At 42.6% G+C, this 27951-nt stretch overlaps 1 protein-coding gene across 7 annotated transcripts in view; it reads left to right on the forward strand.

Annotated features, from left to right (window-relative positions):
* The first annotated feature begins 1024 nt into the window (after window positions 1-1024).
* CAST (calpastatin) overlaps window positions 1025-27951 on the forward strand; it is a 59427-nt gene continuing 32500 nt past the window's right edge. For 2 of the 7 annotated variants that reach the window (XM_082191432.1, XM_082191433.1), the window contains exons 1-2: window positions 21193-21375; window positions 27022-27081. In XM_082191432.1, the coding sequence (XP_082047558.1) occupies window positions 27061-27081 (21 nt within the window). In that variant the 5' untranslated portion in view covers window positions 21193-21375; window positions 27022-27060. Of the gene's footprint in view, window positions 1247-4954; window positions 5104-13085; window positions 13146-17649; window positions 17722-21192; window positions 21376-27021; window positions 27082-27951 lie in introns of those variants that run through there. The other 5 variants (XM_082191429.1, XM_082191428.1, XM_082191431.1 and 2 more) reach the window with 5 other exon arrangements.

Below are 27951 nucleotides of genomic sequence, written 5' to 3' on the forward strand. Positions count from 1 at the left end.
TGTTGTTGTTGTTATTGTTATTATCCCAGTCAGATTGGTGGGGTATAAATAATAAAATTATTATGATGATGAAATAGGACATCCCTATTTTTATCAGAGAAATATTGGAGGGTATGCACTCCCCCATCCTGTCACCGATCGGGTCCAGACTTGTGTGCCTTCAGAAAGCAGTGGTTTCCTTTATTTGTGCAAACATATCTGGTAGGTTTTATTCTGCTGAAAAATATTAAGCTTCTGGTGGGTGAGGCACATTTTTATCTTGTTTAAACTGAGCCAAGTCTTATCATGTAGGCGGAGGACTGTCTGGGCTAGAAGTTCAACCCCCAGATGTTTTGGCCTATGATTTCCATCTTTTGGGCTCGTTGAAAGTTGCTTCACAGTTACCATTGCCCTTTTCAAGAAGTGGCCGGGGAACTTTCCTGTTCTTTTTTTTTCTTTCCAAAAAATGTTTTTATTAAAGATTTCTTAAAATAAGTGCATTGTATCTTTTTTCAAGTTGCGTTTTCTACAGATCTGTTTCGTTTGTTGCGGGACATTAGCGTTGCATCCAGTGTTCGGTTAGGAAGAAAAGGGGAGAGAATGGACAAACTAGGGAGCACCCAAATGCTCTGGCTAATACACCACCATTTACATGCCCTCTTAAACAATCCGGTAGTAAAATCAGCAGCAACTCGGCCCTCGACAGTCTTCGAACTCTCCTGTTTTGAGGCTAAGGCTTCGTCTTTGCCTGACAGAAACAAGCTCTCTCCAAAGTAGCAAGAAAGTGGGATCGACTTCTTCCTCGCTCAGTCTGCCTGAGAGAACTGCGCTCAGTTCAAACAAGATAAAAATGTAGCCTCGCCCAGCCGGGTCAGGAGTCTCAGCTGAACGTCTTAGCCAGCGAACGAAACAAAACAAACTCGCCACCGAGTCTCTTTCGTCGAGCCTCGCTCCCCTCCCTTCTCCACAAACAACCGAAGCCGAGAGCTTTTTTTCGGTTGCTTGTTGCTAAAGCGGCGGCTGCAGGAAGAGGAGGGACCTAGCGGTGCCTGGCTTTTGGCACCACCGGGGGGGGGGGTGGCCGTCGGAAAAGCTGCTTCATAGCTGCCCGGACCCTGCCCGCTTCGCTCGCCTTCCCTCTGGCGGGAGTTGTTATTGCCTCGTCCTCGCGCCACAGAGGACGCGAGGGGGGAAAGAAACCCGCCCGCCTGTCAACATGTCCCAGCCGCAGAAAGGCAAGAAAACTCCCGCCAAAGAAGGCAGATCCGTAAGTAGCGGCGCGGGCGGAGAGGAAGGCGAGCGAGCGAGTCTGTCAGACGAAGTTCCCAGTGGTTGTTTTTATTGGTGTTGGGTTTTTTTTGCCGCGGGGCAAGAGGCTGAGGGAGAGAAGCGGGCTGGGGGGCGGGCTGAGGAATGTGCCCCCCCCCGGCGCCCTGTGGGGCTGAGGCAGAAGGAGAGGAGACAAGCGAGAGCAGTGGGTGGGGCTGGGCGGGGCGAGGCGGCGGCAGCGGCGCAAGTGAGGGAGCTCTGTACGCGCGCGCAAGGTTGGCGCAAGCGGCCCGTTGACCCTTCAGACGCAGCCCCTGAGGGAGAGGGTAGGCCAGGGAGTCTGCCCCACACTCGCCCCCGGGAACATGGCAGTCCTGAGAGAAGGTGACAGTTCCCCTCCTTCCTAGTGGGGCGTATTTTGGAGAGGGCCGCCCACCGACAGACGGCTAACTTTCTCGCTCCGGCCCCGGGAAGAGACGCAACGCGTGTCTTATCTGCACGTCTCCACTCAGAACTAGACTAGAGGTCCGGGCAGAGCTCGGCAGAGTTGTCCCCCGCGAGGGATTGTGGGGAGGGAGGGAGACTGGCGGAGCGAGCGAGCGTCGTATCATGGCGGGTGGAGATTAAAGCTCAGGGCGCCTCCCTTAGGCTCTGGGTGTGTGAGGCTCGCTCGGTGACTAACCGTTTCTGGACAAATTCCAGAAGGGGTAGCCCTTGTTCGTCTGTTGAGGCCGTGACAATGCCTGTATTGTGCCATTTTTAAAATAAATAAATAAAAAAGAACAATTCGGTTCCAGGCCCTGAAAGTTTATGCCACACCAAAATGTTAGTCTTAAAAATGGCACAAGATGTGCTGGTTCTTCTCTGCAGTTGGTAAACTGAAGGGGTCAGACTTGCCCCCAGGCCCTGCTTTCTGATTTGGAAGTCTTGCCTACTAATCCCAGCAGCAAGCGGGTTGCCTCTGGCTGCTCTATTGGGAGGCACTCTGTATGTGCTCAGAGGCATTTGTCGTCATGTGTTCCAGGACCAAACATGGGCCCTGAAAATGTGTTGCTGGCTGTAAGCAAGCTCAGTTGGTAGAGCGTAAGACTCTTAACCTCCGGGTTGTGGGTTCGAGTCCCACGTTGGGTGAAAGAGTCCTGTATTGCAGGGAGTTGGACTAGATGATCCTTGTGGTCCCAATTCTACAAATCTATGATGGGTGATGCAAGCAGCTTTCTAGGATCCCTCCAGACCGTATGTATTTTGTATTCAAGCACATTCAAGAGATTCAGACATCATAATGTGAAATTTAAGTTGTGGCAATTAAAGTAGATTGAATGTCCCCATTGTCCTAGTGCAACAAAAGTACTATTAAAAAAGAAGTTTCTGAGGATAGGAAACTGATAAGGTACTACATTGAACTGAAATGAAATGAAATGAAATGTGTGGAATGATTAACAGGAAGAAATCCTCCACAAGCAAATCAGGATGGATGTTCATTGTCATGAAACCTCTGTATAAACAAATCAGAATGAATGCTCAATAAAAAAGCTGGTATAGTCCAAGTGCCACAAAAGTTTTGTGAAAGCAGATCAGGGTGATCGTTCAATAAATAAGTGATCTGGAGGAGTCCCTAGAGTCCCTAGAGTCCCTAGGGAGATACAGCAATCCAATTGAGACCTAAGGAGTTGGGGCAAGAGATTGTCCAGGGCATTTTCTCCAAGAAATAAGGGGAAATGATATGTCTTGGGCAATAACTCTTCACTTTTAAAACAACCAGGGAGACAAAGTTTAGAGCTGCTCCTCCTATAACCAAAGAAGGGCTGTAGCTCAGGGGTAGAACATCTGGCTTTGCATGTAGAACAGGCATAGGCCAACTCGACCCTCCAGATGTTTTGGGACTACAACTCCCATGATCCCTAGCTAACAGGACCAGTGGTCAGGGATGATGGGAACTGTAGTCCCAAAACATCTGGAGGGCCGAGTTGGCCTATGCCTGATGTAGAAGGTTCCAGGTTCAATCCCTAGGTAGCATTGGTTAAGACCCTGAAGAGGTTCTGCCAACAGTGCTGAGCTGCATGGACCAATGGTCTGAGTCAGAGCCTGCTTAGAACATTATTGCCTATTCAGACAAGCTGATGTTCTTCAATTTTTTTTTAACCTTATTTTTAATTATTTTAAAACTGTTCTAATGGTCTTTAACTGTGTTTATTTATAATTTTATTATTTCTTGTAAACCACCTAGTGGCTTTATTGCAATCAAGTCGTACATAAATTCTGTTAAATAACTTTTTTTTAGAAAAATAAGCAAGGCAGCTGCTTGTGTTTCTGTAGAACAGCAGATGGCAGCCTGGGGTAGCTCAGTTCAGTGTTTAATTTGAGACCAGTGTCTAAAGCCACAGCTCAGTCCCAGCCCTTCCCTGTCTGCAATAAAGCCAATTCTCAGCATTCCCTGTCTCTGCCAACTTTCCCCGGTGACCAAGTCCGCTACCGAGTTCTGCAGTTGCCAGCTGGTGTGAACAACCCTTCTCTTTCTCATAATGCCCCCTTCATTTTGTCCATATTATTAGTTGCAATTCCTCCCTTACCCCGTGGGTTGGTGGGTGGAATAAAGCACTTGAGGACAATGTTGCAGTGAGGTTAAACCCAACCTACTCTAGAGTAAGTGACCTGCCCCTTCCCCCTCAAAGAGGACCTGAATGATATAAAAACCCTCCCTCCACACACAAAAAGCATTTCATTTACCTCTGATCATGGACTTAGCCAGGATTTATTGGGGGGCGGGCAGGATTTATGTTAGAGTGGACAGAACCGATCTTTCTTTAAGTATTTTTATTATTGATTTTTTATTTGATTATTGATTTGGGGAAGGGCAGATGCCCCCCCCACTCCCCTGGCTACGCTCATGCATCTGGCCATGTGCAGAGTGCCTTTCCTTAGTTGTGGGCTGCCAACAAGATCCCATCCAACTGGGAAGCAGAATAGAGAAAGCTCTCCCTGGTAGTCGTAGGAGAAAAGGACAGATCCATTTCCTTCCTCCTGAAATAAATCGGTTTGGGGAGAGGAACAGGAAACGTTGGGACCTGCCCACTATGAATTAGGCGGGGGGGGCATGAAATCCTACCTCAGGCCACACCCACACTCAACATTTACAGTTCACACCATTCTTTGAAAGTGCCCACACCCAAAATTTCGGGATCTGTAGCTTACAACTACAAACTACAGTTTAACGAACTACAGTTCCTGTGATTTGGGGGTATGTGCTTCAAATGTGTGGTGTGATTTGGTCTGTTTGGCTCCCTGTACAGTACTTCTGCTTCGTTTTATTTGGCATCTGTTGCTACATTTTCTCGTGTTTAAATGTGAATAAATATCTATTATTGCGGGGAGGGGGAAGGGATGTATGGTTTGTGCTTAGCCCAGGGCTCAGGCAGCACAGCCAGCACCAGGGAGGTCCCACTACAGGTTCTGTACCCTGAAGGCGAACAGAGCCCGCCCTTACTCGTCACTAGCCGCAGATCTTCCCTCTCCCCTCGGAATTTATGCGCTCCAAGCCCGCTGTGGGTTAACTTTGTGCCACTGCCGCCAAACCCAAAGGAGCAGCCGCAACAGGCGCAAGCACCCCCGCCTCGCCCTTTCTGGCTTCACCGCCTGTGGAGGGGCGGGGCCGATGGCAACAAGGACCAGGCCACGCCCCTTTCCCCCCTCCGCCAACCTGCCCCGCCCTAGTAGAGGAAGCAATGCAATCCAGCCACTCGTAGCTGAGTTTGTGAGCGCGCAGTTGGTGCTACTGAAGCTGAAGTTTGGAGGGATCGATCGGAGAGGAGGAAGCAGGAACCCAGGATGGCTTTTGCAAGCTGGTGGTATGCGACGGTAAATAAGAGGGATGTCCTGTCATTGTTTGCTGTGGGTTTTGTGCTTTTTCTTTTTGGTCTTCACGCTGCTGCCTGTGTATAGATCTTGTCAGGGAGTGTCAGTCATCACGGGCAATTGTGTAGATAAAGGGTGAATGGAGGGGAAAGCTCAGCTGGAGAGCTTAAGTGCACACCTATGCGCAGGTTACGCCAGGTATGCGTTTTCCCACAGTACAGGAAACTTCGCCCACTTATGGTATGCGGAGGAGAGTAGCTCGCCGGATTCCATTGCAGCACTTTTCGCTTTAAAACGTGGGGAGCTTTTGGGGCGTCACAACAGAGGGAAAGTGGAAGTGGTTCGGAAGACCTGGGGAATAAATCTTTTGTGCATGGTTTTTGGTTTTGGTTTTTTTTGCCTGGAATGTAATAAAGTAGACCATGGACAATTTGTTTAGTACAATACTTCCTCATGCTTGTCAAGAATGATCTGTTGGCACTCATGACATTGGATGCTTTGAGAGAATGACATATGAATCTTTTAGGAAATTATTGGTAGTTTCAGGTTTTTAATGTGTGCTAATATTGTGACAAGTCAGGCTTTAATATTCCTTCTTATTATGGAGACTAGACATACAACCCACAGCTAATTAAAATTAACGACAGATCTTCTAAGCATGCTGTCCTAAGCCCACTTACCTGAGCGTAAATGCCCTTGAATTCAGTTGGATGATGTTCTGAGTAGACATGGTTAGGATTGTAGTGGAACATTTGGGCTGTATTATTGCAAAGTTTTATAGATCTTTTAAAAAAATCAGTTTTCTTCCCCCACCCTCAGTTAGTAATGTTTCTAATTGGAAAAGGAATTTAATTGGAAAAGGTTCATTTTTCTGATGCTAAAATGACAGTAGTAGGCTTTACTGCATTATTGGAAAAGGGTTTAGCATTTCACTTAAAAAAAAAAAAGTTCCTGGCTTTAAGAGCTTTACTTTTTAATGGTATTTCTGGCTTGAGGGCACCTCCTAAAATAAATCACAACTGTTTGAAGTTTGACAGTTCCCATCACACAAGATCATCTCAAGTAAACCTGCAATTACTAAAAAAGAAAGAAACCAAAACAGCCATCCCTTCAATTTGCTGACCTTGAAAATTCTAGTGGATAGTTGTAAAATTGCAGAAAAGGGGTGGTGGTGGAATAATATACCCTGGGAGATCTGTGGGCAGAAGCAGGTAGCTACATTCATACAGTGATGGTTATCTGGATCCCAATTGACTGACAGTCTGTCAGTGTCTTGATAGAAACACAGGAGGGCCACTAGACTCAATATAAGGAAATGTGGTGGTATAAATATTCTAAACAAATAGGTATTGCATGTAACTGGTTTTGCGCAGCTGCAGGTGAATTGCGGCCACATGTAAGAGGCTACAGTGGGGTTTGCTTAGGTTGGAGAACAAAATATGTGCCCAGCATTGGAGCCATAGTTGAGAAATAAAAGCGACTGACTGCATTACTCAACACAGATGCATTTGTAGCACAGTTCTTCCTCAGAAGTAAGACCTATTCAATTCAGTTGGGGCTTAATCCCATTTCTGGATCAAGACTGCAGCCCTAACCTCCTTTACCTGGGAGCAAGCCCCAGTGAATTCAGTAGGACTTACTTGTGAGTAGACATGTTTAGGTTTTGATTGCAAGTCCTGCTGCTGATTAAGATAATTTGGGATAGGACTGCAGATTTAGTAACTTTATCCGATTCGTGCAAAATATTCAAATACTGATTTCCACAGGGTGTTTTTGGGAGGGTTCCCATGACCCACAAGCCATATCTGGCCCATTGATTAATTTTATTTGGACTTCGGTTTCCATCTTTGGAAATGCAGAATTGGCCAGCTATCTGCTAGCCCAGTTTGTACTTTCAAATCTCTCCTCAGGTGGTAGGTTGGCCAGCCTCCCTCCTAAGAAAGCATGCATTTGAAAGCAGAGACCAGATTGGCCAACATCTGGCCCAGTTGATGCTTTGAAACATACACCAGGCAGCAACTCAGCATTGGACAGCCTCCCACCTGAAGCGAGCTTTGAAAGAAATCTCTGGCTTATAGCATGGGCGTAGCCAGGATTTTTGTTGGGGAGGGCAGGCTTTTGTTAGGGGGAGGAAAACCTCAGTTAAGTATTTTTATTGATTTTTATTTAGTGGGGGGCAGCTGCCCCTGCCCCCCTCCTTGCCTATACCGATGGCTTATAGCAGGACTGACCCACACATTCAGTTCGGAATGTACTAAGAGGATAGGAAAAAAGGATCCCCCATTGCTAGAGGGAATTGATTAGGACATGCATACTTTTAATTCAATTAATATTAATTTTCTTTCTCAGTTCCTGTTTTATCTTAACATCTGAATCAATTAGCTGCTATTAGCAGGTGTAGATGAAAGGTAGTTGGTATTCTTAATTAGACTTGGGAATTCAAGTAGAAGCATAATGAAGCAGCTGTGGATTGTCATATACAGATTGTGCTTATGGGCATGCTGATGGTAAGAACCACCCAGGGAGTCTTTGTGCATAAAAAGAGTTGAACCCAATGCCTCTTGTTAGCTCTAAATTCTCCAGGCAGACACCTGAAGTAAACAATCATTTTTCTTGCATGTTCTGGAGTATTATTTTTTCCAGGAACGCGGTACTGTATAAACTTTGGGCTTCTAGTTTTGCAATCAATATGTCTTTAAATGAAACAGTAAGAATACACAGTCCTTTTCAAAATCACACATTATGCATTTGTGTACAGACAAATCTCCAAGGCTTGGCAAAATGTGGCTGGCCTGCTACTGTGCCATAGACCTCCAGTCAACCTCTTTATCTCACTTCTGCCTCAGTTATGAGAAATGACATAACTTGCAAGTTTAGCATCCTGGTATGTAAAACAAAGGTCTCTTGAGTCCTAACTGGCTACCAGTGATACCACTGAAAACCAAACATTGTGCCAGCAATCCACAGGTAAATCAACACTAAAGTGTCAGGCAAGGCCGTCAAAGTCAGGTAATCATGGGCGCTCAAGATTGTATTAAGATCTTGTGCCTAAATCTACTTCAGCAGCATAATGTTAATTGCAGGGACTAAATGTAGGCCAACACAGGGCCATTCCTGCTGGTAGGTAGCGTAGAGTGGCTCTCTCATGTGGCTGATGCTGTGTTTGTATGTGTCACGTGGCTGCCCTGCACCTTTCCCCAACCAACCTGTTGCCCTCTAGCATGGTGGAGTATGCTATCCCATTGCCAATCACATTCAAGTGCAGTTGGCACCTCTATACTGAATGAAGACACACCAATGTTGTTTTCATTGGGCAGCATCATAGTCTTGGCATGGCCCTGGTGCACATATGGTTTGTGTGTTAAACAACCAAACATACCAAAAGGGTTGTGACAGATATACACCTGGGCCATTTTGATTGGTTTTAAGTGACTTATTAAATGCAAAAGGGATAAAATGAACAAGATAAGAAGTTGTTGGGCTTCAGCTCTCATCAGTCACAGCCAGCACAGCCAGTGCTAGGGGATGATGGGAACTGGAAGTCAGCAATATTGGAAAGGCCACAGATTCTTCATCTCTCTTATAAACAGGGCAGTCAGATAGCCAACCAGTTGTGTGCTTTTATCAGCAGAGCTTCAAACTGATACCATTTGTGGAGTAATACACAGCGATAATTTTCAGAATCTGGAGTATGTGATACTGCACATATGTGCTCATTCACAGTGGATGAAGCAAAGCATAACAATTTTTTTATTTGCTTCCAGAAACTGGATGCAAATCTCATTGAAATAGCAGGTGTTGTCTTCCTGCATGTTTTGAAGAGGGAAGGCTGCCTAGGTGCCTTCAGTGACCTGATGGGATTTTCTCTTGTGGTTGCAACATTTCCGGCATCCTCTTGTGCAAAGTGCAAGTTACAATTATATGTTTGTATCTTGTGAGCTAAGAACATATTACTGTATCTTGTATTTATAAATTGCTGTGTGTTTTATCCTGGCCAAATAGAAACATTGCATGGCTACATAATGGCAAATGTGTGCTATACCAAATGTCTCAGTATCTGAAAATTATTGCTACATACAAGTCAACAAAGGATGAAGTCAGTCATGAAAAAAGTGAAGGACTGGCATGAACAGTTGTGGTATGCACCATACTAATAGCAATGTTTCTTTGTAATCCACGAAATGATACAAAATTGCATTTTTGTGCCTTCTGTTAATTTGCAAGCAACTTTGTAACAGCTGCACATTTAACAATACTGCTTTTATTTATTTATTTAATAGCTCCCTTTTGATCCCTCCCTCCAAATTTTCCAATCTAACCAAATTTTTATAATTTTTTTATTTTTATTTACTGGGGCTGGAAATACAGAGAATAAAATATTTTGTTAGGATCCAGGCCAATGTTCTGTAATTAGGCTTCTATGAACAGGAAACAAATCCATCTATAGGAGTGTATGGGAGAGACATTGATTCCCTCCAGTAGCACTGCTTGCTCTGCTCCAGAGGGTCCCCCAACTCTTTGGAGCAGATTTTTAGGGGGTACAAGTGCCTGAAGGAAGCCCCCCTGCTTCCACTGGCAGGAGCATCGTGTAAGTGGAAACTCTACTTGGGATGCTCCTGTCATCAGAAGCAAATCAGATTTTGTGGAATGAGAAGGTTGTCCATGGACCCGAGTTCTGATAAAGATGTTCAGCTTTGTGGGTGAGGTAATACTTTATGTACAGTGTCAATTGACATTTGAACTTTCCTTCATCTCTTGCTGTGGGACACTTCTCTTTCAACACACCTTCAAAGTTGAGTTTGTTTTCCCATTTGGCATCTGTATTGGATTGGAAAGTTATTTTATATATGCAGTTATAGTTTTTGTTGCTTTATACTGTCAAAGTTTTATGTGTAATCCCCCCCCCAGATGCCTCATAGGAAGTGATTTATAAATCTGTTGTTGTTGTTGTCGTTAACATCCCATCACCAGGGAAGTCTTCATGTGTCTGCTCCAAAGATAATAGAAGTCAATGAGAGAAGTCTTGAACATGTTCCAAATACATTTTAGCTTCTGTCTTTACGGAGGTCTGTGCCTCCCAGTTTATGAGGCTTACCTTGACTGATCAAGGAGTCAGAGCTGACAGGTGTGGCCATGAAAGAACATGCTTTTATGGCATTTCAGTCTGCTTCATTGAACGCTATTGTTCATGCTTGTGAAGAAAATTGAAAACGCTGTTCACTGGAATGTCGTGTTCAAAAGCTATCCAACTTTAGCCTCTCGAATTTTTCTTTTGATTTGCTGTGGTTTTACAAGCTAAGAAATTACTTGTACTCCTTAGACTGTTGTTAATAGCTCTCCATTTATTTGGGTATGTTAAGAAAGTGTGGTTCTAGTTAAACATCAGGTACTACTTTTGGTACAGTAATAACATCAATAGCCAGATAAATGTTGGACTTTGGATTTGTGCCGCCGCCTTTGCATTGATTCTCCACCCAAAGAAAATACAGGTTCAAGTTACAAAATTCTGTGACTGAATGCAGCACATTCCTATAGCTGTATGCTGCTCTTTAGATAGAAATCTTACTTACATTGGTGGGAAAGCTGTGTTACATCTGTGACAATTTATGACTCTTTAGAATTTTTATAGCTGGATCATAGTGATGCAGAATGACTGACTTAGGGCTAGTTCACACATGTATCTCCAGCACTTATTGACTGTAGCATCATGCAATGACTTGGATTTATGAATGAGCCACCACAGACTCATCACCAATAATAGACCCATCACCTAAGGTTCACTCTAAGTTTATTACTGTCCAATGGAGATAGTTCAGTTGTCTTTTTTAGAGGCATCAAATGATAACATATCAAGTGGTGTATATGTGAACAAGCCTCACAAAATAGTTCCTTAAATGAAAAGCTCTCTAGGGAAGCATGGTGCACTGGAAGAGGAAGTGAATATGTTTCCCACGTAAGAGCCAATGTAGCATTGTGATTATACTGTAAGACTAGTACAAGGAAGACCAAGGTTCAAATTCTGGATCAACCATGAAGCTTACTAGACAAGCTTGCCCAAAGTCAGGCAATATATTCCACTGATGTAGTGAGGATAAAGCAGTAGGGAATCATACACACCGTATTGAGCTTGTTGGGTATATATGCAATAAAACAAGATGTAGGGGTATATAGATGCAGCATCAATGGATGGCATAGGTCTTGGATATACCAACTGGAATTCTTGGTTGGATGGGTTTGTGTGCATGCAGAAGATCAAGTATGTTTATGGCATGATTTCACAAAGTTTTAAAAGTGCTAGTTCAAAAGCAAATGCAAACACCTTGTGAAATATTAATACCTAAAATAGTGTGTGTTGTAGAGGCGTACACATGCTGCAAGCTATTTCCTCCTTTTAATTAGAGCATTAGGTGCTGGTTTAGCTGATTAGAGAGTTCAGCACATAATTCCTGAAATGTGTGCTTCGCAGGAAAAGCATTCATGCAAGGGGAGATACTATCTCCTGTGGGTTGAAGTCTCCATTATATGCACAGGACTGTTGAAGTGACACAATATAAAGCCCTCTGTGGTTATACGTTTTGTATTATAGAAATGCTGCATCTTATACACTGTATCCTATATCATTCTCAGCACCAGAACAGTTACAGGCAAATACAGTGCAATTTATTTGCAAGATTGCAAATGGTACATGTGTACAGTACAATTTTTTGTAGAACTGCAGTTTGTTGGACTGATATAGTAGATTTATTATGGTAGATTATTATGATTGTTTTTGCTGTCAGGTAGCCTCCTTATTCACATGAAGCTACATCACCAAGGATGTGCAATGGGGTAGAGCACCAGCACCTTTCGTTCAGTAGGGATGAGATGAAGAAGAGGTAAAATTGGGGGGGGGGAGAGATCCAAGGTTGGCAGCAGAGGCCGTGCTGGTGTGCACACAGCACCGGGCTGCTACCAACTTAACTCTTCTTTAATCTTGCTGCCACTGCACCTGTCCCATCCCTCTCCAGGTGAGCAAGCAGCAGTGCCACACGGTGCCTCCCCTGTGCATCACCTCTGGGTCACACAGTGGATGTGCCTGCTTAGTTAGGATGTACATTTCTTGTCAAGCTATGGGCCTGATGATTATCTTAGTGTGTGAGCTGCCTCATACAGGTTAAGAGGACCTTTCAAGTATCCTGGTCCCATGCCATATAAGTCATGAATGGGGAGCCTGAGGTTCTCCAGAAGTTGTTGGGCCTTCAACTTCCATCAGCCTAAACCTGCATGGACAGTGATCAGGGATGATGGGGAGTTGTGGCTCAACAATTTTTGGAGACATACAACTGTCATCATTCCTGACCTCTGGCCATTCCCCATCATCACTGATGTAAGCCTCTAGGGGTCATGACCAGTGGTTTGTGCAGTGCCTTCACACCATCCCTGCACTCCTTCCTTTTTGGCACACCTAGGGCTTGCCTAGCAGTTCGAAAGCACCCCCGGGGGCAAGTAGATAAATAGGTACCGCTTACCAGCGGGAAGGTAAACGGCGTTCCGTGTGCGGCTCTGGCTCGCCAGAGCAGCGTTGTCACGCTGGCCACGTGACCCGGAAGTGTCTTCGGACAGCGCTGGCCCCCGGCCAATAGATGGGCGCACAAACCCCAGAGTCTGTCAAGACTGGCCCGTTCGGGCAGGGGTACCTTTACCTTTACCTTTACAGTTTCCTGTTATTTCCCACCTAGGAGACTAGGAGTACCAGGATTTTTAGTGAATTTGGATCTTAAACAAATTAAAAACTGTATTTTCAGATCCTGACCTGTTCAAAACATAGTGATCATAGGCTTTGGATTCACATGGTATAGAAAGGGATATTTCTCTGCAAGAAATAGAAGTCCAAAGTTTTAGTGGGTGTGGAGAGAAATAGGTTTGTACTTCATGGGTCATGGCCAATATCTTGGCTGTATCATTTGTTTGCTTTAATTTACAGTTTGTCTTTATGTTTCCTACAGCGTGGGCCTAAAAATGCAAGTGGATCATCGGGAGATAAAAAAGGAGCAGAAGCAGTGGAGGTAACTATAAAGCATTATGTTTTTATTACTAGGATTATGTTACAGTAATGAATTTTGACCAAAATCATTGTGCTAGTCAAGGCAGCTAACAAACTCAAAATGCATAAATAATTCCTATTTTTCTGTGTGCAATGACTTCTAATTGCTATTTTATAAAATGTTTACTGGTGAAGGCTCTCACAACGTACTGTTTGCTTAGATTTCATGATTTGAAAATAGCAACAAGTAATATTGCTTTGTTTGCCATAATTTAGAAGATCAAAAGAGTGATGAAGCGCTACATAAATATTTGCAGCTCAATATCTGTAACTGAACCCAGTTGTAATTTCAATAGTGTGGGAAGGAAACATAGTGTGGGGGAGAGCGAGGAAGCTGAGAGGTACAACAGAGCAAACTGCTTTGTTTAATGATTCCTACCTAGAGCACTGTAACAGGATTCTCTCAGTTCAGAAGAGCAGCAATCTGACATTTCAGCCACACCAGCCATCATGTCACCTAAATCTCTGAGACTTCCTGACTAAATGGCAATTTGCTTGTAACGTGATCTCTTGTGCCTTTCATTAGACAGATGAGTAGATATTGTATTGCCTGAAGAACAAGGGCTGCTGTAATGCATCTCCTCTGACTTTGTCAACTCAATCCTTTCATCATCTAAGTTTTTTTTCAGCTTACCTGCATAAAGCAGGGTGTTGTGCTGTGTTGAATTCCGAGTTCCTGAAGACACAGAAACTGGAAATGCATGAATAACTGTTTATAGACAGTGGGTGGAATTGAATGTAGGGCTATGCCAACATTTCCGTCAGTGTAAGCATTTTAGCTTGCCGAGCAGAAATCCCATTGCACGATTGGAAGTCCTTGTGTGGACTTTTGTTGGCAGTACTCATTAGCTGAGTCCGGCGTAAATAGGTTCTATGTTTCCAGCTAAGTCATGCTCACAGTAGACCTGCAAGCCCACTAATTTCAATGGTTCTACACAGTGTACGACTTGGGTGGATATGACTATTATGTTGGCATATCATGGATCAGCCATTGTATTGTACTTTCAAAGAAGAAAATCCTGAGAGCTTAATTATGAAAACAACTTGACACACTTGCATTTCCATTGTATTGAACATACATAAGTATAAGAAAGTTATCAAACATTACTAGGAATCATTACTGGCCCCAGTCCAGGGAGGCTACACAGCCACTGGAGACCTTCCACTCCCTGCTCTAAGTTGAGATTAGTGTTCTCGGTTAAGGAATGGGCACATGCAGCATCTTTCTAACTTAGCCATTTCTGTCTACCTTTTCTATCTCCTCATTCTGCACTGTCAAAGTGGATAATCCACTGGTAGGTGGTATGTGCACAGAGTAGCAGTAATATACATGCACTGTAGATACTTCCTTTTCTGTGTCAAGTTTGGAATGCTTTGCCTTGTACGTTGCTTACTTTCAAGGAGGAGTTGGGCACTATCTACTTGTCTGAATAACATTGGCAGTGCTATGTTTTTGCCTCCTGAACCAATCTCCCCTGCTTCATGCCAATTTTTACTCCTTGATTTGGAAACCGCACAATTTGTGGTAATGGTGGTGGGAGTAAAAGGGCAAAACAATTCTGGTTGGAACATTTCTATTCCAGGGCCCTTGCTGAAAGGCCAGCATGAGTGCTCCTATTTCAAAAGAAGTTTGAGCCCAATTCTTCTAGGAAGGTGTGCAATCATAATATTATTTCTATGCAATTTGCTATTCTCTTAAAATGTCAAACTTTGAATGAATGACTAGCATCCCAAGCTAAAATTTACAGGCAGGAGTGCCAGTTGGCCCTGAGACTGGGCCGTGGGTGCCATGCAGTGTGCATGGCCCTGGCACTGAAATTTCTGGGTGCCCAGCCTCTTCATGGGGAATTTTTTGGGTGTTCGGGCACCCAGGTCCCCAGGGAGCTGGCACCTATGTTTGCAGGGTTATGTATCCATGGCATCACTCTCAGCAGTCTCCTGAACAGGGCAACTGGTTCAGCCTGTATGTTTCACTGGCCTGGCATCTTCCCCCCATACTCCCAAAATTGGCTAAATTCTACCCCATTACTAAATTTAGGATTATGGGGAGTCTGCCCCCCCCAAATCATAACAGTATTATAGCAGTTAATATACCACCTTTCAGTAGAAATGCACAGAGCGGCTTGCATAAGAGATGCCTTTTTGGAGTTAGCATCTGTTGGTTATCAGACAGTTAGTTTATTTTGTTTATATCCCACCTTTTCATCCAAGGAACTCAAGGTTGCCTACATGGATCTATCTCCTCATTTAATTCCAACCGCCCTGTGTGGTAGGTTAGGTTGAGACCTTGACTGGCCCAAGGTTACCCAGCGAGCTTCATATTGTTGTGGCACCATCCATCACATCATTAATAGACACAGTCCTTAAATTGATCATTAACTATAAGATGCTAGGAGAATGGGTGCTAAATCATTTCCGTGATGCTGTTTGTAGTGTTAGATGTTTTTTTCTGATATATGCAATCTTACAGGGAAGTCAGTGCAGCAATGAATTTTTATATATCTAAATAATTTATGTAATACATAGTATATGGTCCAGCCAATGCTAAACACTTGTAAGCTGGGAATGACTACCTGCACTGGTTAAAGATATCATTAATGCCTCGTTGAGGGAATGGTGCTATCTTTACTGAAGGAGGCCATGGGTGATGTGCTGTCTACAGTCTCACTTGACCAGAGCAGCTTGGAAAATCTCCAATTCAGATTGGAAGCACAAGTCACGGACATGTGTCACCTTTTTTTGTTACACTCTAAAACATCATCTGGGATGTTTGATGTTGTTACAGTGTTAGTATATTATTTACTATTCTTGGGAAAAGCTCCAAGCATTGCTGGGTTAAGTAGATTTCTTAAGGCTGTTTCACACTAGGTTTGGATGGAAATTGTTTGGCAGGTATTATTATTATTAATACCCCACCCATCTGGCTGGGTTTCCTGAGCCATTCTGGGAGGCTTACAGCATATCTAAAAACATAAAACATCAAGCATTAAAAACTTCCTGATACAGGGTTGCCTTGTTATTAATTTGATTTATTCACCCTAAGGTCCCAGGATGGGTCACAACAGTTTGAAATAGAACATTAAAAACAATTTAAAGCAACTTACAACCACAAAAATAGGGTGTGTCTTAAAAATATGCATCTTAAGGAGACTCTTCATGAGCTAGGCACCAGTGTGAATATCATGGAAATGTTTGGAGAAGGGCAGCTCTGTGTGTTAACTTGACACCCAGTGTGAAAAACCACCAGCTCAGCCTGGTCTCATTGACATGTTTGAGTTCTTGAATGAGATAGTAATTAAGTGACTCCAAGGTTTTCATGCAGGTTGGATGAGAGTGGGAGAGAAGGGTTTAAAAAATATTGTGACCAGAGGATAAATTGTCTACATGTGTGTCTGCAGATCTGCCTGCCTGTTTTCATGTTAAGATGCTGGAACTTTGACAGAGAAGGGCAATTAATTAATTATGTTTGCATTGACTTTTTGCACCATTCTTAGTTTTCATCTTTCAATCCATCCTGTGTTATTAATATAGGAGAAAATATGTATTTATAATAAAAGGCTAAAAGCCAGGAGAAGCTCTTTGTACTTGATTGTCAAGGCAATGTCCTGTTTATAGAGACCTACTTATTTATAGAGCTGGCCCATGTGAGAACATTTCATGTGTAGTATTAACAGTGGTGCACTTTCAGTTTTCTGTGCCCCGCACCACTTGTGTTCCATTCTACGCCACCCTAAAACTGCCTCTGGTATCAACTATTATTTGCCATGATGGCAGGCATCATTTACTGATGCAATCATTTCCCCTTTAGTTGTAAATTGGAAACCTGCTTCCAACCATGGTTTTCAATCCGTCACCAGAAGTCCCTGCCATGGTTTGCTGATTTTTTCCAATTATGACAAACCCTTGGTTAATACTGAGAAGGAAATTGAAAGGGGAAGACATAGCTCATTCACAGTCTTGAATTGAGTCTGTGCACCAGACTCTAAGCTGACTATATGGTGAGCAGAGCACAAATTTTTGCATCCCTTCCCAGGGAAAGTATTTATCCAGGATAACAGCAGAATTGTTATTCAGGAAGGGACATAGCTCAGTGGTAGAGCATCTGCTTTGCCTATAGAAGGTCCCATGTTCAATCCCTAGTATCTCCTGGTAGGACTGGGAATGTTCCCTGCCTGGAGAGTCACTGTCAGTTGGTGTAGTGATACTTAACTAGAAGGACCAATGGTCTGATTCAGTTTAAGGCAGTTTTCTATGTTCCTATTCATATTCATACTTTCACATAGTACCCAAAGATTGCTAGTGAGTGAATTAAAGTAATTGCACTTTAGTAAAATGCTGACTGCAAATCAGTATATCATCAACATGGCAAGAAAAAAGCTCTGAAAATAGGATGCAACATCTATCTTTATTGAAGATTTTCCCTACAGCATTAGTGTTTTACTTTTCAATATTTTTTTGTCTTGTAGAAGAAACCTGAAAGTGCTAGCCTTACTGAATCTCCTAAAACACAAACAAGTGGGACATCTTCCATCAGTAAGGTAACTTGAGTGGTTATAGAACTGTTCGTCATATTCCTGGAAGCATGACCGGCAAATGCTTTACTAATTATCTAATCTTGAATGTTTATGCTGGTGTCATCTGTCTTTAAATTGACTGTGGGTTCTTATAGTGTTGACAGATTGTTGGAAGCTGACTTTGGAGGGTTTGAACCTAAAATGTGGCTCATACATATTTTAAATTAATAATATAGATGAGTGGTATATCAGTCAACTGAAACTTCAATGTTCTCAGTGATTCAGCCACTTTAAGTGTGCGTTTTAAGGCTATGTGCATTGGATTCATATGAATCCTGAAGTGTAATGTAATGCATCAGATGGATCTTCTGCCTCCCTGAGGTGAATCAGGATCTGTACAAGTCAATCCAACAATGATTTAAAAAGTGCCCTATTCAACAGAATAAGTAGGAGGGCCTTGTGGATATTTGGCATATCAGAGGCAAAGCAGAATCTCTGGAAGGGAGCACAGAAGCTAAAACAGTGGCCCCTGAAGTGAGTTGTGATGCCTTGACAATACAGGTGTCACCACTCCTCCACTCCCCACAAAAGGCTGCAGACAGGCTTCTGCTGAAACCAAAAGTAATGTCTCTTAAATTTGCCATAATGATGGTGAAGCAATGGGAGAAGGGCGAGCAAACACCAGAGTGGAGATTTTCTGTCAAATTGCCCATGAAACACTAGAGAAGATTAAGCAAGTCTTTTTTTCTTTTTCTTTTTTACCCCTTCCAAAACTGTAATGGCTGTCCCTGTGGGAAAATGACAAATTACAGAATGATGTCTGCCGTGAGGATTTATGCCTCTGGAAGGTGTGACCTTACCTGCAAATTTCATCAAAATTCACCCCAAAATAAAAAGGGTTTTAGACATTTCCTTAAAAAATAAAATAAATCAAAGGTATCTAGCACGCGGGTGGCGCTGTGGGCTAAAGCCTCAACGCCTAGGGCTTGCCGATCGAAAGGTCGGCAGTTCGAATCCCCGCGGCGGGGTGCGCTCCCGCTGTTCGGTCCCAGCGCCTGCCCACCTAGCAGTTCGAAAGCACCCCCGGGTGCAAGTAGATAAATAGGTACCGCTTACCAGCGGGAAGGTAAACGGCGTTCCGTGTGCGGCTCTGGCTCGCCAGAGCAGCGATGTCACGCTGGCCACGTGACCCGGAAGTGTCCCCGGACAGCGCTGGCCCCCGGCCAATAAATGTGAGATGGGCGCACAAACCCCACAGTCTGTCAAGACTGGCCCGTTCGGGCAGGGGTACCTTTACCTTTACCTTTATCTAGCACAAAAGTGCCTTGATCTATCTGTCTGTAACTTGGTAGGCTTTATTGACTCTGGAGGGGGAAATGTGCCTGCAGATTTAATGCATGCATGTCAGACGAAAAAAATGGTTATAACCATTGCTGAATTTCCCAATAGCAAAGTGGCCAGCAGGTTGGGAGACAGCGTGGACTTGGACAGACCCTGAGATGAATCGGGCACCTAGAAAGTGCTTTGACGAAAGCTCCAAATCAGGGTCCAAATGAAATCATGTGGTTGACATACACCAATATTGCGTACATGTATAAAATATCTGAATGAAAACTGCAGACTGTAGTGTTAAATTTTGAGGTGCTATGATGGGTTCTGGGTATTTCACAGCACTGTGAGGAAGCTAGCATCATGTTAATCCCTTGAAAATGTCCTGCATTGAGATCATGCATGCATGTGAAGCTATGTTTTACCAACTGGTTTCCAGGCACAGTTCAAAGGCTTGGTAGTACGCCTCCTCCCATGTCTGCTTACCTGTTCACTAAACTCAAGGAGGAAGGTCATAGTGGAAGCACTGTTGGGTGGGCCAAGGAAGGTGGCTTTCTCAGTGACTGCACCAGCATTGTAGAATGGTTTGCCCAGTGAGGTTCAAATGACCTCCTTCTGAGTGTTTTCTTGTAATTCATGAAGACTTTTTTTAATTTGCCAGAATGAAGTGATTTTTACTGAAGGCTGTGTTCTGTTTTGAGTTTTTATTATCTCTGAGTTGTGCTCCTCTGATTTTAATTATTGTGAGTTGACTTGGTTGGGAGGGGTTGGTGAAGCAGACTGGTAATGCAGAGCTGCCACAATGGCATCACTGCCATTTACCTGGATGGTGTCGGGGCACGGTGGTGGCAAGTCTGGGGTTATGTGGACAAATTGGTGTCAACACCAGTTGGCACTTTCCTAATGGATGAGATTTACAGAAGTTTAGCTGAGCCATTAATGCAGTTTGTTCAGTGTTTATCTATTTCACATATATTGTGTTATAAGAGGAAATATTTATTTTTAGAGTGGTGGCGAAATACCTGTAGGAAACTATCATATTGGATCTACTTTTTCTGTTATTTTCCACCCTGACTGCTAGCAGCTCTCCAGATTGCGGTTTTTGCCTGCTCTTCTAGCTAGGATTATTTTAAGTGGAATGTCTGGGGTGGACCACGGAAGCTTCTGCACATGACATATGCACTCTGCAAGTGTGCCATGGTTTGTCCCCATCTATATATTATGCATATAGTAAGGAAAACCTGAAGCACTATAGCTCCTATAAGCTGATGTTCTTTTTAATTTGTTCCCTGGCTCCAACAGTTTTATGTGCAGCAGTAAAATATTGTCTGATAAAGAGAATGTTACATGTTCTATACAGTGCACACTAAAATGGCTTTATTGCTATATAGAATTCAAAAGCAACATTTTGAAAATATAGTTCTCTTCCTCTCTGTATTCTGGATTAAGAGAAGTTGCCAAACAAATTTCAATATGCAAATAATTTGTTTTTTAAAAATATTCAGAATAGTTTCAAAAGATATGTGGTACATTGTTGCTGATGTTTTCATATAACAGTGTTAACATGCTGAATATTTATTTAGAAATCAAGCTAGAGTCATATTATAAAGAGTTTCAAATATTTTTGTGCCCACATATTCTTCCTGGTGAATAAACAAGAGCAGTGAAAGGGCTGCCTTAACTGGTTTTTGTAATGCATTTATACGTTATAGAGCGGTCTTCAGGCTATATATCCCCAAACTCAGCCCTCCAGATGTTTTGAGACTACAACTCCCATCATCCCTAGCTAACAGGACCAGTGATCAGGGATAATGGGAGTTGTAGTCCCAGATATCTAGAGGGCTGAGTTTGGGGGGGTGCCTGCTATATGCCTTTCCAAATTTGGTTAAACAAAATCCCCTGCCAGTAGGTTATTAGTACTCCCTTGTGCCTTTGGTAAATCAGAAAATTCAGAAGCCTCAATAAAACTTGGTACAGCAATTCAGTTTTGTCTACTGTCTTCTCTTAACTACAAGCCACATAAGTAAAACACCCGCGTTTGACTTTGGCAGCAATTCCACTTTGGCAAAGCTAGCTGCTGCCTGTCCCCACCTTCCTTGTGAGGATCTCTCAAGTTTATTTGAATATTCATAGGAGGTGGAGCAACTGAGCCTGCAGACTGAGTGTGTCTGCTTTTGCTGTTCGGATTGGTCGTGCCATCTTCACTGCCATGGGTTTATTCCAGGGGCTGCGTTAAAACTGAAACCATGGCTCGAACTGATACAAACTGAAATGAAAGCAAGCTTGCGATAAGGATCCTGTGTGTTCTGTTTACTTAGAGTTTGGGAAGGAACATACCAGCTGCCTGGAGTGAGTACTGTTTTTCCGGGATGGTTTTTTTGCTACTGTCAGTACTGCGGTCTAACTGTGTTACGTACTTCCTGCTTTCTTTTGCTTCTCCAACCCTGCAGTGCTCTTTACTGCAGAACATGAACTGCTGAATTAGTTAGTGTTGTGCTTAGTAAGTGGGCTGGAGCATTTTATTTCTGGAGTTGCAGAGTTTTACAGCTCTTACTCTTGCTTTCTAGCCCTGAGAAGAATAGGCTTTTCTGCTAGGGGCTGCTGACTATCTGGTGTGTTTTTATCAGAAAGGTTGTTGTGAAAGAAGTGACTTGTAAGATCTTAGCAAAATCTCGAGAGTAAGATCTTCATGGCTATAGATCTAATCTTTTTTATTAAAAAAAAAACCTGAACTGACTGTCATAAGCTCACAATGGTGTCTTACAAATTTGGTGTGTCATTGCTGACTGTCTATTCAGTGTATATTTGGAACCTGTGTAATTCAGGGTGTGGTGATCTGTACAGGATATCTCTCTCTCTGTTCAGGCATGTCCAGGTAACTATTGTCTCTTCCAAACCCAAAGGTGGTGTTTACTTAATATTATATGTATATTATTCCATAACAATGAAGCTGAATGACTAAAGCTGTTGCTAAGCTAACAATAGTAGGAATATGTTTCCGCCCGACCCCCAAAATTATAAACAATTTTCCCCCTTTAATGTTTTAGAAAACAATTATTTTCAGTTATGGGGTTTGGAGTTAATTGGCTAAGTTAAACTTCAGTCCTAAGCATTCTTACCTGGGAATAGGTCCCGCTCAACTCAGTAGAATGTTGAAGCTGAAACTTTCTATATGATGTCTGCTCCAGGAAGTGATTTCTTCCATGACGTTGAAGGTCGAAATTGGGAGGCTTGTAATGGCAGGCTTGAGTATGCCCATTTATGTATTATGAACCAACCCCGTCCAAGCTGGGATCTAGCTTATCATGTACTCTACTAATCATTACTACCACTGCTCTTTCACTCAAATCACACCTGGCAATGTGTGTGGCAACAAGGATGGCAAGGCATCCATTGAAATGGCATCATTTTCTGTGGTCTCTTCACAGTTTCACCACCATCTTTAGCAGTGGAAAAGCTCTCTTGTTTAAGGAAAGGCAGCAGGGAAGAAAACACACTGCTGCCATCTCTTATAATCATAGAACTGTAGAGATGGAAGGGATCCCAAGTGTCATCTAGCCCGGCCTTCTGTAATGCAGTATACCAGAAGGAATCTCCCCCCCCCCCCATGTTCAGCCCAGATGCTGAGGTCCAGCTTCTGAGGATTTCCTCACTGCGAGAAGTGAGGTTACAAGGAACCAGGCAGAGGGCCTTCTCGGTAGTGGCCTCCCATCAGATACCAAGGAAATAAACAACTATCTGACTTTTAAAAGACATCTGAAGGCAGCCCTGTTTAGGGAAGTTGTAAATGTTTGATGCTATATCGTGTTTTTAATGTTCTGTTGGGAGCCGCCCAGATTGGTTGGGAAGGCCCAGCCAGATGGGTGGGTATAAGTAATAAATTATCATTATTACTTTGTTGTTGTTGATGATGATGATGATGCAGGAGTCTGAACTAAATCCATGACCGATGACCACCCAACTTCTGTTTAAAAACCTCCCATGAAGGAAAGCCCACAACCTCCTGAGGGAGTCCGTTCTACTGTCGAACACCTCCCACCGTCAGAAAGTACTTCCTGATGTTTAGTCAGAATCTCCCTTCTTGTAACTTGAATCCATCGGTTCAGGTCTTACCTTCTGGAGTAAGAGAAAACAAGCTTGCTCCATCTTCCATGTGACAGCCCTTTGGATATTTGAATATGGCTATCATATCTCTCTTATAAATGTTACGCCCCTGCCCTCCTTCAAAAATGACTTGTTTTAGTTTCCCCCTCATCTTCCTACACCAAGTTATGGGAAATGCCCATTTTCCTGTGAGCCAAATAGCTTCATGAAACTTGGAGGTTTTGGATATGTGCTTTTTGGATAACTAGCTCCAGAGCATGGGTAGAGGGCAAACCCAAAGTTCTTCAGTGACAATTTGGCTATTTCGTCCAGTTATCTTTGTGGTGATGACCTTGACACCACATGGTAGCTGTCATTTGCCTGAATCTTTGAGTGCATGTTGATTATGCACTTTGGGTGTTTAGCAAATAGGATTTGTTAGGGAGTTGATGGCCTGAACTGGGAACCACATTACTTTTATGCTGGGCCATAGTCCATGGTCTGTGTACCACGCTCTTGGGCCCCTCTTCAGACATAGTAGACATATTTAATCTGGGGCATTGCCCCAAAGACTGACAGGCAGTAATCCTCTGAATTGGTCAGGTTTGGTTTAAATAGTAGGAGCCTGATCTTCTCCTGCCTCTTGATCAACACAGTAATACCTTTTGCTTGCTACTCTTTAGGCTCCTACTTCCAGCTCAAGACTCTGATCTCTAGGCAGTGTTCAAAATTAGCCAGGTGCCAGGCACATTTTGCACCTTCTTTTCAACTGCTTCTAACCAAGTGAAGATGCCTGGGTGCCAGGGTGGCACCTAACATCTTCACCATCTGGTGATCATTGGATCTGGACTGTTTTCACACACCAGTACCCCATCCTGTAGAATTCTATATTTTATCTGCACAATTAGAATGGATTTCTGGAACCAAAATGGTTTTTCTGTGCAGCCTGAGCAGGAGCAGTCACCATTAAGAAAAAGAGGTCAGAATAGGCCATGATATATGTGGACTGTCCCTGGATCAAGTGACTTTTCTTCTTTAACTTCTCAAAGCTCTTAAGCTAGCTCAAGGTTGCCATCTGAACTCACCCAATGTTTAACTGAGAATCAATCACGGTCAGTCCCCCATTTGAAAAATAAGACTTTAGAGCCATCTTGCCAAAAAATGCAACTAGACATTCCATTTTGGCGCCTTCAACCTTGGTGTAAGGAACCATTTGGCGCCTAGCTTATATATCTAAGTATATAATACTGTCTCCAGGAAGCTAAGGTAGAGAGAAACCCCCAAGGTCTAGATTCAGGTCTGACTTATGCCTGCCCTACCTATATTTTGAAGATTCGCTGTGAAGCATTTTTTATTCTTTACTACAGCTATTTTAATATTCTATAGTGGTGCTCTGATTTTATCATGAAAATATCCACACTGTGGTTTTGTTCCTGCTGTGTTTTTGAAATCTGAAATTTCTCTCTCTCCCTTTTTTCAGTAGAGCCAGATTTATTCAGTGCACCAGGCAGTTCACAAATCTTGTATTATAAACTGGGTGTGCCTCTGGTCAAACACGCTACAATCTCTCCCAAGTTCTGTTTAGCTATGAATCATACAGTTATTACCGGTTACCAGGCAACTCTTTTCATATTTGTTTCCAAGCCCAACATATATATTCACATGGTTCATCAGTGGCAAAACTTTGCTTGTTTATGAACTCAGTGGTAAAAAGCTTTTTATTTTTTAATGGCTGCTTGATAAATATTTGAAAGGAAAATAGCAGAGGAAACAAATAACATTCTGTAGAGTTGCGATGAAGAAAGACATCACTGCCCCATTAGATGTGCACAATGTGAATGTTATTATTGTCTCCTTGCAGTCTTTGTGACAGATTAAATTTCCCTTGGCCCACACTCTTGCCATTTCTTCCTAAGGGTTTTATTACACGTGGTGCTGAAAATCTAAATTGTGATCATTCTCAGTTTAAATAAAAAGCTCCCTCTAGTTTCATGTTCAGTTTCAAACCTGCTCTGTTTATAGTCCAGTTGAAGAACTGATACATAATCAATATAGCTGCTGATCCCATCTAACCATCCTCCTGTGAGTCTTTACAGGTGAGTGCAAGCGTAAGAGAGATTGTTATGTAGACCACCACACACATAGAGGGGAAGGTTTATCCTTTCTCCCCCAGTCATGACTGGTATTAAAATTGTCCTCCTCCATGCTTAAGAAACCTTGGCTTAATATATTGTTCTCCCTGAGTATCTCATCTCCAGTCTAAAGAGTTTGCCATGAGCTGCTGTTCTCTTTCCATGATTACTGCTTTGATCTCAACTCCTCACTGGCTCTTTTTAAATTTTTACTTCACACTTGCCTATGGTCCCTCTGATGTTTATTTGCTGCTCTGGAACCACAGGGCTGTTTGTCACCCACTTGGGGACTGACAATTTGCCTTCCCCAAGTCCTGGAATCCAATTGCCTCAAATCTGGCAGTTTGAGTAGGGTAGGTATGGGACTTGCTTATAAGGCAAGAGTGGTGGCAGCCTCTTCCAGATGCATGTTTACTCCATGACAATAATGAATGTGACTCATTTTAGGGAGGCTTGGAACAGATACTTGTGCTGTATCGTGGAGGAGGAAGACTTGATTATGTGAAGGTGGCTTACTGTAGAATGAAAGTATGACTTCATTGCCTAGCATTTACTTGCTGGAAAAATATAGGTGGATAATATAGTCAAATTACATAGTGAAAGCCTTTTGGCATGCCATTCAGAAGCTATTGAAGTTGAGTCTGTCACTGAAGACATGTACTTAACAATAGAATATCTGCTTGCCGCATTTTATGCAACGAGGGTGCAAAAGAAAATGGTTTTTCAAATTTGGTAAAACAGAAAATTTAAATAAGGGACCTGTTCCATGTGTCTCCTATGTAAATGTAAAACTCTTAGTTTGGACTTGCCAGAGCCTACAACCACTTATTTCAAACGATAGCTCAGTTGGTAGAGCATGAACCCCATGTTAGGTAAAAGATTCTGGCACTGCCGGGGTTTGGACTAGATGATGTTCGTGCTTCCTTCCAACTCTACAGTTCTGTAATTCTGAGTTTTAATGTTTTCTTCAGGCCAGCTCTGGAAAGCTTGGATTAAGATGGGATTGTTAGCCTGGTTGTTTTCAATAAATAATTTTGGCAGTATAATGACTCTTAAAGAGATAATTATAAGCACAAATACATCTTTGGTTTCAGTACATCATTAAGCTTCATATTGAAGAAAGGTGGGAGGAAAGGTTAATATCTTAACATTAATTGGTTTTGTAAGCAGCCTGTAATAATTGCTGTTCTGTGCCCTTTCATTTCTCCTGTGTCCTTGCATTTTTCTTAACTCTAGCAATGTTGGTTTGCCCCTATTAAGAGATTATCAAAACGTAATCCACCTTTGAACAACTCACTTAGTATTATCAATTTCATTTCATTCTATTGGTTATCTGTAACCCACTTTTCATTCCAGAAGGAAACCAAACATGGCTAATAAAAAACATCTGTGTCTGATATAAGCACTCCAGGTTATTCTGACTATTCAAGCTTCTACTTGTTTATAGCACATCCCCCCCCAAAAAAAAAACACCTTTGCACTTTAGCTCAGTCCTACCACTAATGAATGAGTATGTTACATCTTGTTTAATCTTGTAATAAGTCTATGGAATTTTGGTTATTTGTGTATTTAAACACAACTCCCCATTCATTATATGCTCTGTGCAATTTGTGGGGAAAAGGATCAGTGTTCACATCTATCAATGAACATCCAAGATCAATGAGAGCTTTGGGATATAGATTTGCAACTTGCTGTATTGGGATGGAATTCTAAAATGTATAAAAATAGTTAACTCCTATTGGTGGGCAATTAATTCACATCCTTTTTTTGCACATTGTAGGCTCAGTCTTCTTCCACGGTTTCCTCAAAGGCACCCACTATGAAGCCTTCTGAAACAAAGGTATGTCTTCTGAAAAAGGATAAGCAAGTGTCCATTTATACCAGTCTGATTCTGTGCTGCTTTTACAGCAGCTGTTATTATAAGAAATTGCTATGTGATCTTTTTCCATCTCTGAGCACACAAGTGAGTGCAAGTTGCTGATTGACCCAAGAAGTAGGGTTTAACACAAGAGTTTAACACTGGTGTACTATCAGTGTTAACCCTTATCAAAATGGTTTATATGAGCAAGTAATAAATGTTAACAGTGCTTAAGAACTGTTGTGGAGAGCAATTCTGTTGTGATCACATATCATTGGCTGTATGGAAATTGCACCACTTATTCAACCAATTCCTACTGATATGGTTTCAGTGCTTGGATTTGAATGGAATGTCCACAGCCAGTTTCTCTAAAACAACAACAGCATATAGGTGATGCTAATCTTTGTTTTATGTGTCAGGTGAAATTATATGTCTCAATTTGCTCATATGTGCATAACTGATAAGCAATCTTTATTCCTTTGCAACTAATAGTGTTTAGTCATATATGCAACTCCCTAGACAACATTCCTTCTTTCGAGAGAGGATAGTAGTGAGTTGAAATTGTCATTGCTTAAGGGGGGGGGGGGCTTTCCCAGGTAGGTCAGTAATTGACCATGTAAAATTGCATGTTCTATTTTACCTCCTCATCCCCATAACCTTGATTCCTAAATTTCTCATTTTCTGACTTCATCAAATCCTTCAGTAGGCTAACCACATAAAAACAAGTCTATCTCATTCTGCCTGTTATGTAATCAGTCCCATTGTTGCAGAATTCAGCCAGGCTCAAATACTGCCTCTACTAGCACACAGAACAATTCACAATAAAATAAAAACTTATAAAGGTTTTTAAAA

The sequence above is a fragment of the Podarcis vaucheri genome (genome assembly GCF_965113315.1).
Source record: "Podarcis vaucheri genome assembly, chromosome: 11".
Lineage (NCBI taxonomy): Eukaryota > Metazoa > Chordata > Lepidosauria > Squamata > Lacertidae > Podarcis > Podarcis vaucheri.